At 23.3% G+C, this 17,821-nt stretch overlaps 3 protein-coding genes across 6 annotated transcripts; 2 read left to right on the forward strand and 1 right to left on the reverse strand.

Annotated features, from left to right (window-relative positions):
* Window positions 1-743: 743 nt before the first annotated feature.
* Window positions 744-11,730, forward strand: LOC126900965 (TBC1 domain family member 9). 2 transcript variants are annotated; one of them, XM_050677011.1, is made up of 20 exons: window positions 744-1,061; window positions 1,144-1,310; window positions 1,776-2,034; window positions 2,098-2,287; window positions 2,425-2,501; window positions 3,001-3,054; window positions 3,830-4,034; window positions 4,093-4,307; window positions 5,147-5,406; window positions 5,494-5,697; window positions 5,756-6,014; window positions 6,562-6,634; window positions 6,702-6,857; window positions 7,065-7,250; window positions 7,388-7,585; window positions 8,989-9,148; window positions 9,221-9,304; window positions 9,418-9,603; window positions 10,973-11,022; window positions 11,098-11,730. In XM_050677011.1, the coding sequence occupies exons 1-20, from the start codon at window positions 1,018-1,020 to the stop codon at window positions 11,236-11,238; spliced, it is 3,168 nt and encodes a 1,055-aa protein (XP_050532968.1). In that variant the 5' UTR covers window positions 744-1,017; the 3' UTR covers window positions 11,239-11,730. The 2 variants fall into 2 exon arrangements, with proteins under 2 accessions (XP_050532968.1, XP_050532969.1); XM_050677012.1 differs by having other exon boundaries at window positions 745-1,066.
* Window positions 11,731-12,458: 728 nt separating this feature from the next.
* Window positions 12,459-15,972, reverse strand: LOC126900981 (protein lin-37 homolog). Of its 3 annotated transcripts, none has more exons than XR_007702939.1 (7): window positions 15,657-15,827; window positions 14,804-14,884; window positions 14,637-14,745; window positions 14,381-14,554; window positions 14,130-14,319; window positions 13,773-14,055; window positions 12,459-12,637 (listed from the first exon to the last, which is right to left on the reverse strand). XR_007702939.1 is itself a non-coding variant. In XM_050677061.1 (7 exons), the coding sequence occupies exons 2-7, from the start codon at window positions 14,880-14,882 to the stop codon at window positions 12,622-12,624; spliced, it is 717 nt and encodes a 238-aa protein (XP_050533018.1). In that variant the 5' UTR covers window positions 14,883-14,884; window positions 15,837-15,972; the 3' UTR covers window positions 12,459-12,621. The 3 variants fall into 3 exon arrangements, 2 of the variants coding, with proteins under 2 accessions (XP_050533018.1, XP_050533017.1); XM_050677061.1 differs by lacking the exon at window positions 15,657-15,827 and adding an exon at window positions 15,837-15,972 and having other exon boundaries at window positions 13,907-14,055; XM_050677060.1 differs by having other exon boundaries at window positions 13,907-14,055.
* A 355-nt stretch (window positions 15,973-16,327) lies between these two features.
* Window positions 16,328-17,486, forward strand: LOC126900983 (PRKR-interacting protein 1 homolog). The gene is made up of 3 exons (XM_050677065.1): window positions 16,328-16,671; window positions 16,909-17,088; window positions 17,166-17,486. Exons 1-3 carry the CDS (start codon window positions 16,558-16,560, stop codon window positions 17,358-17,360), a joined length of 489 nt encoding a protein of 162 aa, XP_050533022.1. The 5' UTR covers window positions 16,328-16,557; the 3' UTR covers window positions 17,361-17,486.
* The last annotated feature ends 335 nt before the right edge of the window (window positions 17,487-17,821 follow it).

Here is a 17,821-nt window from a genome sequence, read left to right on the forward strand (position 1 = left end):
AATAATTAATGTGTTGTGTGGCGCAGTGGATCATTCAATGCTACCTTAGTGCTGTTCTTATATAGTTGACAATACAAGAACTTTAACAGTGACACATACTTTGCTCCTTTATTGTTTCCCTTAACTATAATAAGGTTGACAGTCAGTGTAAAACCCTGTCAAATTAATAAGGTAGAGCTGACTCTAAATAGTTGGGATAGAGGCTAAAGAAAGGATAATGAAAATATTTTCAGTTAAAGCATATGAAAAAATATAAAATTTTAAATGAATTCGGATATTAATAAAATGAAAACCCAAATTTTGTATGAAAAGAAGTGAAGTTGATGGTTATAAGACAAATAAAACAATAAGGAAAGTTTTGTTAGTAAAAATTCACTTTTTTTTTTCATTGAATTATAATTGTATAACCAATTAATCGCTATGCACAACGAATAAGACGGTGACTCAAAAAAATCAATTTTGAGGTATTTGAATTTAGGTTTTATTCTCATAACTTTCATTAAAATATCGAAAATTCGTAATTAAACAACTAAAAAAATTGATTAACATGTAGCGTGTACTTCAAGAGTAATTTTTATTTTCGATATCCTAAAAGTTAGTTACTGCCTTACTCGTTGGGCATATCGAATGAAATATCTAATAACTAATTTTTCTACTGAATTTTCAGTTGATTGCTGATAAAAATAGATAATGGATTTGAAATTTGAAAATAAGACTGTTTGATAACAAAAGTGATAATAGTATTTCAGCCTGCATCTATATTATGAGTACTTTTTTTTGCCTAGTTGTTTTAACATTAAATCGGTCTAAGTATTATATTTTGTTTGAATAGTGACTAATAGATAATTTGGTGTTTTTAGAAATCTAATTTTTGTCATTGTCTTAAAATGAACATAATATTTCAAGTTAAATGTGAATCTGTTTGCGGTGTCTTGTTATATGAAAGAGCAATAAAATTCTTTTAAATATTACTTATTTGTTGAATTTTTAATTATTTGAAGAAAAATACTTTTTAAAATGTGGGTGAAGCCAAAGGAGATTTTAATACCTCATACTTTTTGGTAATGTAATGAAATCAAATGTGTTAACATTATGTAGTTTGTATACTATTTTTTTTATAAATTATTAATTTCTGATTTTTAGGCAAAGTGAAAAAAATAGCTTATATTTTGTATTGCAACACCGTATAGGACATGGACAAGGCAAAAAACTCTCTTCATTATTGATGGGAACTTTTGATAGTATATTTGACACTAAACCATGTCCTTATAGGATTCTACATCAGACGCCAAAATCAGAAGTTTATTATGGTATAACTTTTTTTTTTTAATTAAGTATAAAAAGTAACAAATATTATTTTGTTTTTCCGTTGTATGTTTGAAATGTTTATCAAAGTAATTTTTGCTTGATTGTAAGTGAAATTTTTTTTGAAGTAATCTTGAAAATTTATTATTGTTTAAAAAATTTTTTGTATTCAAGATGTCTCAAACCTAACTGTCAACACTTATAATTTTTGATACAATTATAATTTTATTAAAATTTTTTTAAAATTATTATTGCCTTCTTAGTCTATGTTTAAAGCATATTAATGTTATAAAGATTTTTAATCGTTTAGTAAATATTATTTTTATACAAAATAATATGCATAGAGGTTTATTAATTTTTTTATGTAGAGGAGGGTTAGATAATTTTTGTATTTATTTTATATAATTAAAAAAAAAAAATTAATCATTTTCTTTTATAAAATTGCAATTGAAGAATATGTTTTTTTATAGAAATAGCATGTGCATTAACTGAAAAAGAAATACTTGAAGATTGGGAATGGTTACATAGCAATTTAAATTTAAAAGTTTTTGATAATGAAGAAGAAATATCTAGTTTTGTCTGTACTAAAATTGACAGTCTTATTGCTACTAAAAAATCAGGAACTATTGATGATGAAGATTCTCAGTCATTTAAAGATGCATCAATAAAATTTCATCGTTTGTTTAATGTCTGCCGTGATAGTACATTAGTTTGTTATTATTCATGCAGGTACTTCTTCAAAAATGTCTCGATAATAATAACATATGATAATTTTTTTGAACACAATTTTAGTTTTTGGAGGGGCAAGATTCCACATCAAGGTTGGCTTTATTTATCTGTAGAGTATCTATGCTTTCATTCTTATATATTAGGAAATGAACAAAAAGTAGCAATAAGATGGGCTGACATAGTGAATTTAGAAATGAGCAATAATGTTTTGTTATCAGATTCAATTACCGTAACAACAAGAGATAATAGAACAGTAAGAATTTTGTAAAAGAGAATAAGGGTGAATTAAATAAGAATAAAATGTAACTTTGAAATTATATTATGGTTATATTTATACCTTTAAATTTACTTGAAAATAAACTAATAATAGTAATTAAATTTTTTCTATAGTATTGTTTTTCAATGTTCCTGCATAAATCAGAAGCATATGCATTAATGCAACAACTTGTTAATTTAGCAATGAAAGGGTAAATATTTTATTATAATTTAATTATACAGCATATTTTTTATGATTTGTGATTTTTTTGGAGGGTGGGGTAAAAATATAATTATATGGTTTATTAATTTATTGTATAATTAATTTAATGTATTCATATTCTTTAAAAAGTTTACACCCATTAATGATTATAATAAATATATGAGTTGTCCAGTTGTCAAAGATTGCATGTCCAAAAATTTGTTTATAAATAGATAAAAGATAAAATAAAATTACAAAAAAAAAAATTTTTGAAATGTGTTCTTTTGCAACTGGAAGTCTTCTATACAACATTTAAGATATATCAACCAAAAACTTATACACTTTTTTTTAATTTAACAAACTTTACAAAGAGAATGTATATCCTTTGTTGATATTTGTATTTTTACTATGATAATTTAAAAAATTTGCTGTTACAATACTTATATGAATTTATTTATGTTCAATGAAGTACTGGCACTAAATTTTTTTTAACTTGTGTTTTTTTCCAGAATAATTAATGATGTCTGGTTTGATAAAGATCACAATCTTCTTCAAAAACTTTGGTGAATTTCAAATTATAATTTATAATAAGCTTATTATAAATTTTTAATTATTACTTAATGAGAAATTATTTTTTTTTTTCGTTTCTATTGTAGTTAATAGTTTTTTTTATATAATACAGTCAATATTTTGACTTAAATTTTTAAAAATTTCAAGTAGTTATTTATTTTTTAAAATTAATATTAGAACTTATCAGTTATATTTTGACTTTTTTTTTTTTTTTGTATCGCTATATCAGCCTATTTGTGGCCATAGCGGCCTTCCCTAAAGAAAAAGATTTCTTAACCATTTATACTCCGGAATGGGCGGTTAGTCTGTTGCCGTAGAGAGGGATGGTGATTTCAATTACCAAACTGATCTTTCGTTCGGCAAATGAAGCTGCCCGTGACGGAGTTTTGAAACCTAAGGCAAATACTACTGTGTTACCGATTATATTTTGACTTAATTAGTTAATAATCGATTAGTTATTTAAAAAATTTAATCGAGTAGGTCATAGAAGAACTATTTTTTTTTCATTTAATATTCATAGATTATAATTCATAGTAAAATCTAAAAATTAAAAACTTATATATAAATTAGTTTAGTTATTGTATTTATTGTAATTTAATTCTAAACACAATTAGTTAAATATTTTCTAATAATAATTTGTATTTTTAAGCTTATATAATTAAGTTTAATTGATCTAACTTAGTCAACACAATAACTTTATTAACTTGCTAATTTTTGTTTAAAATAAAATAATTCTTTTAAATATACTTTTTTTGTTTTTGTAATTAGTAAACATGTTCCAAAAAAACAATCATTTGTTAAACGTGATTTGGATGCAAGGGCGATGTCTGAATTATATAGACTTTTATTTCGTTTACCTCAGAATGAAAAATTAGATGGAGTCAGTAATACAATGCTGTTCACTCCATTTAATAAAAAGCATATATGGGGTCAATTATACTTATCTCAAAATTTTATGTGCTTTAACAGTAAAGTAAGTGATAAATAAAACTTGTAACATTTTTAGCTATAACTTATTATTATTTTTTTAGTCAAAAGATCCTCTAAATGTTGTTATACCTTTACGGGATGTTTCACAAGTTGAAAAGTTAGATAATACAAATGATCCATCATTTGATAATGCAGTCATTGTTACATTGAAGACATCAAAAGATAATGATAAGCCACCTGTATTTATATTTTCACATATAATGGAAAGGTCTTTCATTTTAAAAAAAATGTCTGAATTACTTGGCAATTTAAAAACGTATGTATATTTTAGTTATAATATTAATTGACATGCATTTTTTTTATATTTTTAGTAGTAGTTATTATTTTTAAAATATTCAGTAAATCACTGATGTTCAAGTGCACTGTTGGTTCCTGGATGGATGCCATACAGGAACCTTAACATTGCCCTATACTGGCTCTATCAGTTAGATAGATGAGGTTGTATTAATATGATAGCTAATATAAAAATATTGTCAAATCTCCAAGGTAGAACCAACCTTTATAGTTCATATAGAGGCTAAGAAGATGTTGATGAGTTATTATTTTTTTGATTAATGCATTAATTTTATGCGTTAATTAAATTTTAGGAATAATAAATAATAAAGACGTTCATTATTACTGTTTATATTTTTGTTGCATGTTCCTTTTATATGTCATGTTTTACATTCTACATATATAGAGTGATTGGTTTTTCTTAAACTACTTGATTACTTGCAAAATAAATAAGATGGGGAAAAAAATGTTAGTTTATTTTTACTTATTATTCTTGATTTATCAGCTATAAATTACTTTTTAGAATCATCCCTTATAACTCTTAGAGGTGTCAACTTTATTTTTTTGAATGGCAAGATATATAATAAACTTACTTAATAGTAAATTAAAAATAGAAAATAATCTAATTAAGCAAATAACTGGTTGATAATAAATTTTGGACCAGTATTTCAGAAGTTATTAACAATTTAAAGTAAGTATAAATAATAAGTATAGTATTATAAGTAAATAAAAAAAACAACAATTTTTTTCCTGTTGTATTTATTTTGGGAGTAATAAAGTAGTTCATGATAAACTGATCACTCTGTATATATATATTTAAAGGCATAAATGTTACAAAAGTCAAGATAATGTTCCAAAATCTGATTGGAGCATGATGAAACCTTTAATGCTTACATTCCCAATAAAAGAACATAGTGATGAAGTTATTAAAATCTATCAGAGGGCAAAAGAAGTTGCATGGAATGAGTACTTTAAAGACCATGGTACAGGGATCTCTATGTATAAAACTAAAGAACTAGTTAAATTAGTATTGGCTGGTATACCAGATTCAATGCGATCAAATTTATGGCTAACATTTTCTGGTATTTAAGTTACTAATATATTACAAAATATTCTAAATTTTCTTCAAAAATTACTTGATACGTATATATTTTATGATTTATAAATAGGAGCTTATCATGATATGATAGCTAACCCTGGACTGTATGAAGAATTAGTTAATATTGCTTCCAAAACTAAATCAATATCTCATGATGAAATTGAAAGAGATCTGCATAGATCATTACCAGAACATCCTGCTTTTCAATCAGAAATTGGTATTGATGCCCTTCGAAGAGTTCTTACTGCTTATGCTACTAAAAACCCACAAATTGGTAAATATATAAAAAATCTTTTTGGAAATAATTTTAATTATAATTAATATTTTAATAGGGTATTGTCAAGCTATGAATATTGTGGCATCAGTTTTACTGATATACTGTTCTGAAGAAGAGGCTTTTTGGCAATTAGCATGTATTTGTGAAAATATGTTACCTGACTATTATAATAATAAAGTAGTTGGAGCATTAGTTGATCAAGGAGTTATGGACAATTTAATAGCAAAACATTTACCACTGATACATGATATTTTGTATAGGCTTGGGTTAATACAAATGATATCACTGTCCTGGTTTTTGACAATATTTCTTAGGTAAAACTAAAAACATTAATTTTAATTGAATAAAATATTAATTTTTTGTAGTCTTGTTTGAAGTTTTAAAAATCTTTAAGTTTTGTATTTCATAATATCTAAGCCAACTTAAAAATTTACCAAGAAAAACAAACTTATTATTTATATGTTTTGTTTAAGTATTATTTTAACTTTTTTAAGTGTTGAAATTTTTATTCATTTTAATTGTTTATTTTTATTTTTAGAATTTCAGTAGTAAAATATTACTATTTTTTATACAAGAATTGTCTCAGTATTCTTCTCTTCTATGTATCAATTAGACACTGTTTCTAGGGTTTATGTTAAATAAAAGATCTACAAACTTATTTTGAAAACCTATTTTTTTTTTTTTTATCTAAACTTTTTATATAGTATTTTTTTTAGTCTACAAAATATTTTTAAGTTAGTGACCAGGGCTTACGTATATTGTAATTAGACCGTTCTTGTGAAAATACCAATTATTGTTCTCTTAAAATCCTGATTATTTTGTTTTGAACTTTTAAAATTGAGTTTTTAATTATATTGTTAGTGTAATGCCCTATCAGAGTGCCATATTCATAGTTGATTGGTTTTTTTTTGATGGAGCCAAAGTTATATTTCAGGTAATATAATTTATTAAGTAGTCTAATTTTTAAATAATGTATAGGATTACTTTTATTTTACTTCTAGGTAGCTTTATCCATTTTAGAAATGAACCAAAGTCGTTTAGCTTGTTGTCGTGATGATGGTGAAGCTATGCAAACACTCTGTAATTACTTAACAGGCATTTTTAACGAAGAGTTAGAGAATAGCAATATTTATAAGGATGGAGAAAAAATTGATAGGGTAATTTAAATGTTTATCATTAGATACTTTTTATGATTGGGCAAGTAGTTCTATATATTATTTTAAGTAAAATTAAAAGTAATTTGTTGATTAATTGAATAATATTTGTACATAAAGAGATTGAAAGAGAATAATAATATAGTCGATTGATTGAACTTAATAATGTTTTGATAGAATTATAGAAAAATGATTATTTTTTGTGAATAGAGTGTTTCAGTTCAAGAGTTGATTCAGAATGGCCATAAAAAGTTTGGTTCTGTCACTAGCTCTACCATTGAGAATCTTCGAGTTTTACATAGGCTTAAAGTAGTTCAATCCTTAGAAGATGGAAATGAAAAGAATGTAGTCAGATCTTTGAATTCAGATGGTTATTTTTCATCTAATGAATTAATGGTAAAACTGTTTTCATTTTTAAAAGTTAATATTTTATAATTTATTGATTATTCAAGATTTCTTTATTTGTCGTTTTTTAATTTTAAATTTCAAAATGTTTAATATTTAAATATTTTGATTTTTGAATACCACTAAAGGATTTACTGAAATTCGTAAGAGAAGAAGTTTTTAATGTAAGAAAGAGGACTCATTTTCAACCTCCTAAAGCTGAAACCCCTATGGAACCTTATGAAGCTTATAAAATAGACTTTCATTTGTTTGAATCTTTATTTATGGCTATATCACCATTTTCTAGACATAATTGTGCAGATAGACTGAGTGTTCCATTATTTAAGGTAACTAATTTAAAATTAATTTCTAAATATTACAGAATAGCCCTACATTTTTAATCATAATGTTATTTTAATGTGATGTACTTTTGGTTATTATTTATTAGTTTTTTGAAGTTACTATTAACAGGCTATGTAACTTACTGAATTATTAAAGAAATATTAGGGTAAAGTGGTGGTAGGATAAATGTATAAAATTAAGAAATTGTAAATTTTTCAATTTTATTAGAATATTAAATTGATATTATTTTTCATTGGATTGTTTTAATTCTTAAATGTATAGTTAATATTTTTTAGTTATTATCGAGGTGGACATAATGCCCATGCATTCAGACCTGTTGGTCCATTGTGCGCATAGTTAATATTTTAGTGTTATAAAATAAAAAATAATACATTAAAATAATAATAAAAAAACAAGTTCTTATCAAAAAAACCCAGCACAGTGGGGTCGCGGCATAGTGGGGATGTTGCATAGTTGGGTCCAGTATAGATTTAATCTGACAGTGATTAAAATCACTATCATAAGAAACGCTTCGATGCAAATCAGTAGATAGTGTTTAATTCTAAGAAATTGGTGGATAATTACAAAAGCTACATTATCTGCTAGTTTCTTATTAATACCCTGATTAAGATAAAGTATGTCGAATGAAAAAGGGATTATTAAAAAATATTATTTCTCATAAAAAAATTGTGTTGATTCGTACACTTTTCAATGAGTTATAGCATTATAAAGTTAAAAATGTAACCAACCCAACCCAACATCAACTCCTATTTCCTTAATTATATCCAGATTAGTAATTATTTTAATTATATATTATATAATTTTTATAATTAATTATTTTCAAATTATTATTGATTTTTAATATGTTAAAAGTAATCATTTTGAACCTACTTCTTTTTGTTCTTTAAAGTGAAAGTTTTAATAAAAAAAAAATGAATTTATTACCATAACTTTTAACTCAACTTGCAAGTTTGAAATAAATATTATTAAATAGAAAAAAATNAAAAAAATAAAAAAAAAATAAAAAAAAAAATAAACACATCATAGTAAAATTAATACCTTCTCCGCTTCGCATCGAAGCTAAAAAAAAATAAACACATCATGGTAAAATTAATACCTTCTCAGCTTCGCATCGAAGCTAAAAAAATTTTTAATTATTATATAAGTTTATATTTACCCTAATTAACATTATCTCTTATTACTAAAATATTTAGTGGAATAATAAGTGATTTAGTTATAAGTATATTTAAAAAATAATTATTTTATTCTAGAGACATGATTAAATTTTGGTCTTACAAATTATATTGAACTTACAACTTTTTAGTTAGTTTTAGATGAATTATTTAAAATTTAATTTTAAAACATTAAAATTATTTATTTGGATAATTTTTATTAATTATTTTATTAGTTGATGGATATGAACGATGATGGCTTTTTGAACTTCAGGGAATTAACAATGGCTTTAGGTTTAACGTCTACAGCTGATGTTTCAATTCGATTTAAAATATTGTATTTACTTCACTTGCCACCTCTATGTGTTAAAGAAAAATCTACCTTAACTGATCAAAGTAAATTATAAATAGTATATATATTTTTAAATATTTATTTTTTTTAATTAAATTAAGTATTTTTTCTGATAGATGATTCAGAAATTGGTGCAGAAATAGCGTCTGAAGCAGCTGAATACTTTGATGCAAATGTTGCTGTTATTCCAAATGATGGTGGTATGTTTATTACGTTTTTTTTTATTTTTTACAAAAATTTGATTTTATCATTTAAAATAATATAAAAATTATAACTATTCACTTAAATCAAAATTATAATTGATTTTTTTTAGATAATCTTTTATGTGATTTAAAATTATTAAGAAGTTTTGTTTGTTGGACACCATCATCTAAGACTCCTCCAATTTGTTTACCGCCAATGTCAGAAGATTGTTTTGTTGCATTATGTCAAACTTTGTACGATATTATTGGAAAGACTTCTAAAGATCAAGAAATGCATAATAATATTTCAAAAATGGGTATAATATGATTTATTAAATATTAGACATTGCAATTGAAAAAATTGCAAGTATTTTAGAAAACTCAACTTTTTCAACTTAACTTTTGAAAATGTTCTAGAAATGATGCGTCTTTAATTATGTACTCCAAGTTAAAAAAAAAAAATTGTTCTGATAACCTATTTTCTATGCGCAAATGGCAATTGAAATAGAACAAAAAATAGGAGTTAATTTTGCTTTTGAAATAATCTACCAATTTCTTAAAATTAAACACTATTTATAGATTTTTTTTTGCATTGTATTGATGACGATATTAATTATACTATTTTATATTTGTGCATGTAGGATCTCTTAAGTTTGAAATTAATCGATATACATTATTAATATTTCATTATATCACCAGGGCTGCATTAGTGTGAGATGGCTATATAAATTTTGGTAAATAGTTTGTATTTTCAATTGCTTACTGCAGGAACTTATTTGACTAAAAATGTACATATTTTTAAATTTATTATTCTCCGATTTTAAGTTTATAAATACTTGGGGTCTGATGTTATTTTTTTGACATCAATTTTGTGATAAATAGATAATCTATATTTTACATAATTATATTACAATAATATAGTACCACACTATTTAATTAATCATGAAAAATTTAACTTCTAAAAAAGAACTTTAGTATATTTTTAAAAATAATCTTAGTCATTCGATATTATTAAAAATTTGTAGCATTATGGGAGAGATGTATCTTGTTCTATGACTAATAAAGATAAAAGATTCTAAGAAAAATTTAATCCGTAAAAATTAATTGTAATAAAAATTAAAAAAAAATATATATATATATGTATATATACACTATCCACCCTATTTTGTTAACCAAGATTATAAATAAACTCAATAACAAATATTGATGATAAGCATAAGGCTAACTATTTTCATTGGTGCTGACTACTAAAATATTGCACATCCAATATTTTTAAAGACTATTTTGGTGCCAATGACTATCTTGGCTTAATAGTTAATAAATTAGAAAAATTACATAATGTTGGTGTTTAAAATATATGTGTCAGAACTAATGTGACATTCAAACAGGTATAATTTATCAATATAAAATTTTAATCAAACTTAAAATTTTATTTTTGACAAACTCATTCAAAGTGATATCCAAAATTTTGTGATATTTCAATACAATATCAATATTGAATTTTCGCAAAAAAAAAAAAACGGCCTATATCAATATTCAAAAATTGTTATTGATCTTTAATAAAATATTATATACTTTAAATATATTCTTTTTAATAAATCAGGATGTTTGTATTTAAGCTTTTATGTAAACTATAGAAAAAACATATACTCGTTTGTTATATTTTATATAATTTGTTTATTTTAGGATCTATAATTCTAGAGTTGGGGGAATTTAATAAAGAAGAAATGAATAAAGTATGTTTTTATTATAAGTTAAATAAATTATATTAAACTATATTTAATTATGGGTAACTTTTTTTTATTCTATAGACCAATGAAATATCAAATGCTGAGTGGTTAATAAAAGCTGAACAATTTGTTGCTACTGCTTTAACAGTTCAAGGATTAGTTGAATTTGTTGGTGCTAAAGTTGATATTTCTACTGCTTTAAAAAAACTAAGAGATAAATGAATTACCATAAATGTGATATTTAAAATATTAAAATATTTACCTCAATAATGTAACAAATGATTTTTTATTTGATTCACTTAACAGGGTTTTATGTTAAGTTTTACTGTTAAAATTATAATTATGTCTAATTTTGAATAATTTTATTTTCATCATGTTATATAGATATATTTTTATATTATTGTCATCCATTATTATTATATTTGTAAAAAAAAATTATTATATATTGTGTAACCTTATATGACATACAATTTAGTGTTATTTAAAACTTTAAATTATGTATTATTAATAATTCAGTTCATATTATGAAAATGTCAAATTATTTAAATTTCTGATTTAATGTTTTTGAAATGATTTAAAATTATTTTTTTTACTGGAAAGTATTTAAAAAAAAAAAAAAAATTATTTAACTAAACCATATGTTGATTGTTGTTAGGAGCATCCAAAACAAAAAAGGTCAGTAACACTCTATAAATATATGCAAAATGAATTAATGGGATAATTATTCTGAATACAATTATATTACATTGGTTTATTGGACTCTGAAGATATTATATTTTACTATTTACATATATGTCAAACCTTAAATTCAATTGTGAATGTTTTTATCAAGTCACCTTGGTTCTTTGTTCTAGATGCTTTATAAAATAATATTTTAATTAATAATTTAGATAGCTATACGTATAGTTAGAATTCATGATCAAATTGTTACATATTATACTATATTATCATTATAATTTCCAATATTTATTTTGATAAGTTATATGTTATTTGTCTTACAGTCAAAAGTGAACTAGAAAGAAAATTTGATACATTTTAATATGAAAAGCTTTTATTTTTAAATTATTCTAATGTTTTATGATGTATAAGATATGAAATACATTAGATAGGTTGTAAGGATCTTTTATTTATCTAATAACATATGTGCTACTCCTTAAAATCTGTCATAGCCTCTCTAAGATTATGAAAATTACATGTTATTTTTATAATTCATTTTTACATAAACTGATTTTTTTAAGCAGAGAGAAATTAAATTAGAACTAAATATTTTCCTCAAATTACTTCTATGCCTAATAATGTTTAAAATATAATAAATATGTAAGATTATGATAATTTAACGAGAAGGTTAAATGTGATGTCCAATAAAAAAATTATTTTTAGCTGAATACATTTCTAAAGTTAAAGTTTTAGACAATATTATTCATTATAGAAGTTTTGAAATAAAAACATTAATTTATTTGTACACTTAAGTATAATTTTATGTTAAAAAATTAAGTTTATAAATTACTTAGTTTAAAATATAAAATGAAGATTTTTTCAAAAATTAAAAACTAATATTTATTAACTTATTCCAAAACTAATATTCATTAAGCTTATACCCATTAGTCACATACTGTTATCTCTGAAACAAAAATAAGTATATTGTCAACATTTTACTTTTATTAAATCTTTAGTTGGTAGAAAATAGAACTTAAGTTAACATATATTACACATTTTTAAATAGTATAATACTAAAATAAATGATTTTTCAATTATTATCAAAATAAATAAGTATTTATCTTAAATGTTTTCAAATTTTTTAAATTCTTTCCTTAAAAGTATATCAAATTTATTTAAGCTCTATTTCCCTTGTACCAAAGGATAATTTTGGATTTACTTTAATATGTACCCCAAAGGTAAACTATCACAAATGTATATATTATTTTAGAAGCCAAGATAATACTATACAGTGTCTTAGACTTAACTGATAACGCTTTTAACTTGTGATACAATTATAATTTTGTTGGATTTCTTTTTTAATAATTGTCTTTTTAAATTATGTTTAAAACATAATTTGTATTATTTATAAATAAAATAAAAAGCATCAATAAAAAAAATTGTGTGCAATAACAATTTTAGGACAAGTACTCATTAAGTTGGAAGCATTAAACACATAAAGAGGGAATGTAACTTGGGCAGAGTATACATCCACTAATACAAGCTCCACTCGCCCTCACCACATATCCATTCAATGTATTTAAATGATTATAACTCAATAATTACTCATTATAAAATTTTTATTGAACCAATATTTGTTTTCTAAGAAAAAGACTAAAAATTGCTATTTTGAAAAATTAAAAAAAAAAAATTCTTATGCTTTCACAAAATGTTTTAAACATAGTCTAAGAAATTAATAATTATTGAAATTTTTTATTTTTTAGCAAAATAATAATTGTATTTAAAGTTATAAGCATTATTAGCTAGGTCTAAGACATCTGTATGTGTAATGTTCATTTTTGAGAGTATAATTTTTCATTGTGACCTCTATTCTATTCTTTGGTTCAAAAATTTAACTGAATGTTATGGTTGACTAGTATAGATTAAATTGAAGGACTCAAAACAATTTCTATTGTAGAAACTCCATTTTGTCACTAATGGGATGGAGTGTATTGAATATTATAATTGATCACCAGACACATTTACTAGTAATTGAAATGACCTAGATTATCTTATCTTTCTAGGAATATATGGATAATTAACCTTGGTTAAATGCTTACCGAGTTGTATTAACTTGTAATCAAGTGAAGACTTTTAAATCACCCGTTTTTACACAATTTTTTTTGTATTTTATTTTAATACAACATTCTAGGTTTATACAGTCTTATGTGCGCCTGTGACAATCACAACTCACTTGTTTAACATAGCTGTCAATATATTTTTTGACATCACATAACGGGATTCATTTTTGTTGCTAAAAGAGATCCACTTTTGCCTTACATAAAGCCATCGTTTACGATGTTCATTTAATAGTTCCTTCACAGTAGCAATTTCATCAGGATTCTATAATTTGAAATAATTAAATAAATAATAACAGATAAGAAGCAGTTTTTGGTAAATGATTATTTGAAGCTTACAATTTTTACATCTAAAGTTGTTAAAGTGTCTTTTGGCAAGTCTAAAGGCATAAAACATTCTTCATCAATTCCAATTTCTAGTTTAATTTTTGGAGTAGGTAATTTATACACATAGTCTTCAACAACTGTTGAATCGTTGTCACTTTTAAATGAACGTTCAGAAACATCAGTTTTCTTATTTTTAGATTGTCTATGAATATCATAAATTTATTACTTTATAAATTTTAGATTTTAATACTCTGCTGTCATACCTTGCAGATAGAGGGTCATTTTTTATCCATGCTCGACAAATAGTGTACATAGATGTATTTTCAGTAAATGAAGCTAAATCAATACTACGATCACGTAATTTTAATACTAATGAATCTTTGACTTCTTGTTTAGTCTCATTTTTTTTTGATTTTTTGTTATTTTCATTTCCATCTCTATTCAATTTTGTAAAATAAGTACTCTATAAGTTTACATTTATATTTTATGATTTTTAGACTATTTTAAAACAACACTTACACAGGTGTAAGATTTTCTGGTACAATTTCAGTCTTTTTTTGTTCTTTTTTAGCAATTATATCTAAAGCATCATTTAAACTATTACGAGCTTTTTCTAATTGGTTACCTCCTAAATATAAAAATTAAAAATAGTTAAACATGTCTTTTCAAATGTATAAGGATATTACTTATAATTCTAGGTTCCTTCATTGGCGAGTCAACAACTTGAGCAGATGACCTAAGAGCATTTTTACGTTTCTTCACCATTACTGCAAGATAATAAATTATAAAATTTATATAATTTAGTTTGGAAATAAAAATAATTTTTAACTAAATTAAAATAGTTAAATTTGGTGTTTTATTAGTATCAGTAATGTAAAAATAGATAAATAGGAACTGTCAGAAGAGTAGAAACATGTGCTTAAAAGAACTTTGCAAATATTGTTAAAAAATAAAATTAACATAATTTAAACAACAATAAATTATTCTTGAATTTATATCACCCAATTTTACAATGCTTTAATAATATTCATCTAAAATCATCTTAAATTTCACATTAAAATTTTTAAATGAAATAATACATTTTTCTGTTTTAATTATAGGAGATCTCTAAAGAGTTGAGCTAATTTTAAATTATACTACCAAAAAAGTTAAAAAGAATTAAAGAATTATAAAATAAAGGTCAACAACATTTTATTTAATTATTGTCAATATTTGCTGTAAAAATATATCAGGTGATTTAAGCTTAAAAACTTAGTTAATTTTGAGTAGTTTAATTAGCTAATTCAAAAGTATATTATCACTTTATTAATTACATACGATATAATATGTAATTTTTAAGATTAAGTATATTAAATTAAACAGAAAATGAATCTGAAATTAAGAGTAAATATAAAGCTAAAATAGAAATTTTAACACTGCCAAAAATAGTAATATCAATAGTTAATTATTCGAGAATATATTTTTAATTATTTTTTTATAAGTAATTTAATTTTAACATATGTAATCAAAAAATTACGTTATTAAAAAAAAATTACTTACTATTGAGTTGAATAGCAAATGTTTTTTCAAGTTGGAATGTAATATTATTGATTAAGCAAGACAAATATAATTCCTAGTCAAATTTGGTAGAATTAACTAAGTTTTTCTATGTAATTTTCGAATTTAATTCATGATTAAAAATTATATGAGATACGATAAAGAGGTAATAGGTATACTCACAACTTATGTAATCTACGAATCGTGGGCTCTGATTTAAGAAAAACGTAGCTGTTATCGATTTTTTTAATGGTTACCATGTAAATATAATCATAAGGAACAAGCTTACCATTTGTCTATAACGTGTCGTTGAGACCGTTATGATTTACTGTAGTATATATTATTAATCTCTATACCTCTATACAATTTTTTTATTATCAACAACGTTTTTGATACGATAATATAACAATTTTTACACAAAGTATCTATTAGAGAATGATAATATTTGACCTAAAAGACAATGGCTTCATTCGAAAACTGTCCAATGTAGCAGTTAGCAATCTAATTCATTATTTATATCTATGCGATTTCATTAATATTTTGTTGTAGCTACATTAGAAATTTACGACGGTATTTTTAACTGTATACTTAAAAAATAATGAAAACATCTTTGATTATTCGAACTTTGTAATATTTACTATTTAAAAGATTTTAGCTGCTATTTTGGTGCTTTTATTCAACGGTTGTCCCACTGTAATATTAAAGAATAATATTTGTATTGATAAAAATTATTTTATCACTTTTAATTTTATTTACTATTTACAAATAACCAAAATTATTTTATAAAAACTTAATTATTTTACTGTGTAATATATTGTGCAAGAATTAATTACAGAAATCAAGTTACAATCGTATTTTCTGGTTGGATATCTAATAATTGTACTTTTTAGTTTAAATTTAAACAATGATAGACGACGGCAAAGAAGATGAAGACTCAAAACCTACTATTGTAAAAAATATTATCAAAAATGCCACAGATTTACAACGGCTTAAACTTGAAAGATTAATGAAAAATCCAGTATGAATATTTTGTAATTTTTATTCCACTAATTTAATTATAGTTGATATTTATTTATTTATACATTATATTAAAAAATAAGTAGAGGTAGCCTTTAATGTGTTATCTAAGTAATTATGTATTAAATATTTATTAGTACACTATTTAGTAATTGGTATTTAATATATTTTGAATATTTGTACTGAATATATAAAATAGATGAATTTTTACTATAATTGATTTATGATTTTCAATTAGGACAAACCAGTTTATATTCCTGAACCTCGTTCTGAAAAGAAAACACCTCATGTGCCAGATTTTGTAAGAAATGTTATGGGATCGAGTGCTGGTGCTGGAAGTGGCGAGTTTCATGTTTATAGACATTTGAGGCGAAAGGAATATGCAAGACAAAAGCATATTCAATTAAAAGCAGAAAAGGTATATTATTGTTGTATAATTATAATAAGTATTATTATTGAAGTTAATGATAAAATATATTTTTTTTGATTTTATAGGAACTTTTGGAAGAAGCTTATAAACAAAAAATACTTGAAAATAAACAAATGGCTGAAGAGCGGACAGCTAAAAAAAGAGCCAAAAGATTAAAAAGAAAGCAAGTTTTAAAACTAAAAGCAAAAAAATCTAAAAATATGAAAACTGACAGTGATTCTTCTAATGACAGTGAAAATCAAGATAACAGTGAGACTTAATGTACTTTTTTGAATTGTAATTTGTATATAATTAGGTAATGTAAAAAGTACTTTATTGTGGATCATAAATTTTTTTAAATAAAATATATGATGCTATTTATTGAAAAGTGGAATCTGTTAATATAATTAATATACTTCAAAATGTACAACATTTTAATAAGGTATTTGGAATCAAGATATATTTTCATTTAAATATAATATATATTTATAGAAAAATTATATTAATTTGGTCTTAAATAACTTATCCAAGTTATATAATTAAACAATATTTGTTTTATTTTTTTGTTGCGTTATTATTATTTTTAACAAGTATTTGTTATAATTTAAAATTTTTTATGAGAAAGGGCTGAAGTAATTTTTTTAAAATTAAAATATTTCAAGATACCTTAATATCAGAAAATAATAATAATTTATGTAAAATTATAATCTAATCATAATTGGAGGTATGAATGTTTGCAAAA

Source organism: Daktulosphaira vitifoliae, unplaced genomic scaffold (assembly GCF_025091365.1).
Source record: "Daktulosphaira vitifoliae isolate Bord-2020 unplaced genomic scaffold, ASM2509136v1 Scaffold_3, whole genome shotgun sequence".
In the NCBI taxonomy this organism is placed as follows: Eukaryota; Metazoa; Arthropoda; class Insecta; order Hemiptera; family Phylloxeridae; genus Daktulosphaira; species Daktulosphaira vitifoliae.

Excerpts from the sequence above, each read along its gene's own strand:
- LOC126900965 (XM_050677011.1), top strand. The coding sequence starts at position 1,018 with ATGTGGGTGAAGCCAAAGGAGATTTTAATACCTCATACTTTTTG. Across the intron at positions 4,035-4,092 it reads TTATGTGCTTTAACAGTAAA|TCAAAAGATCCTCTAAATGT; the intron begins GTAAGTGATAAA and ends TTATTTTTTTAG. Across the intron at positions 9,149-9,220 it reads ATCTACCTTAACTGATCAAA|ATGATTCAGAAATTGGTGCA; the intron begins GTAAATTATAAA and ends TTTTTCTGATAG.
- LOC126900981 (XM_050677061.1), bottom strand. The coding sequence starts at position 14,882 with ATGGTGAAGAAACGTAAAAATGCTCTTAGGTCATCTGCTCAAGTTGTT. Across the intron at positions 14,320-14,380 it reads AATGACCCTCTATCTGCAAG|ACAATCTAAAAATAAGAAAA; the intron begins GTATGACAGCAG and ends TGATATTCATAG. Across the intron at positions 14,056-14,129 it reads CAACTTTAGATGTAAAAATT|AATCCTGATGAAATTGCTAC; the intron begins GTAAGCTTCAAA and ends TTCAAATTATAG.
- LOC126900983 (XM_050677065.1), top strand. The coding sequence starts at position 16,558 with ATGATAGACGACGGCAAAGAAGATGAAGACTCAAAACCTACTATTGTA. Across the intron at positions 16,672-16,908 it reads AAAGATTAATGAAAAATCCA|GACAAACCAGTTTATATTCC; the intron begins GTATGAATATTT and ends ATTTTCAATTAG. Across the intron at positions 17,089-17,165 it reads TTCAATTAAAAGCAGAAAAG|GAACTTTTGGAAGAAGCTTA; the intron begins GTATATTATTGT and ends TTGATTTTATAG.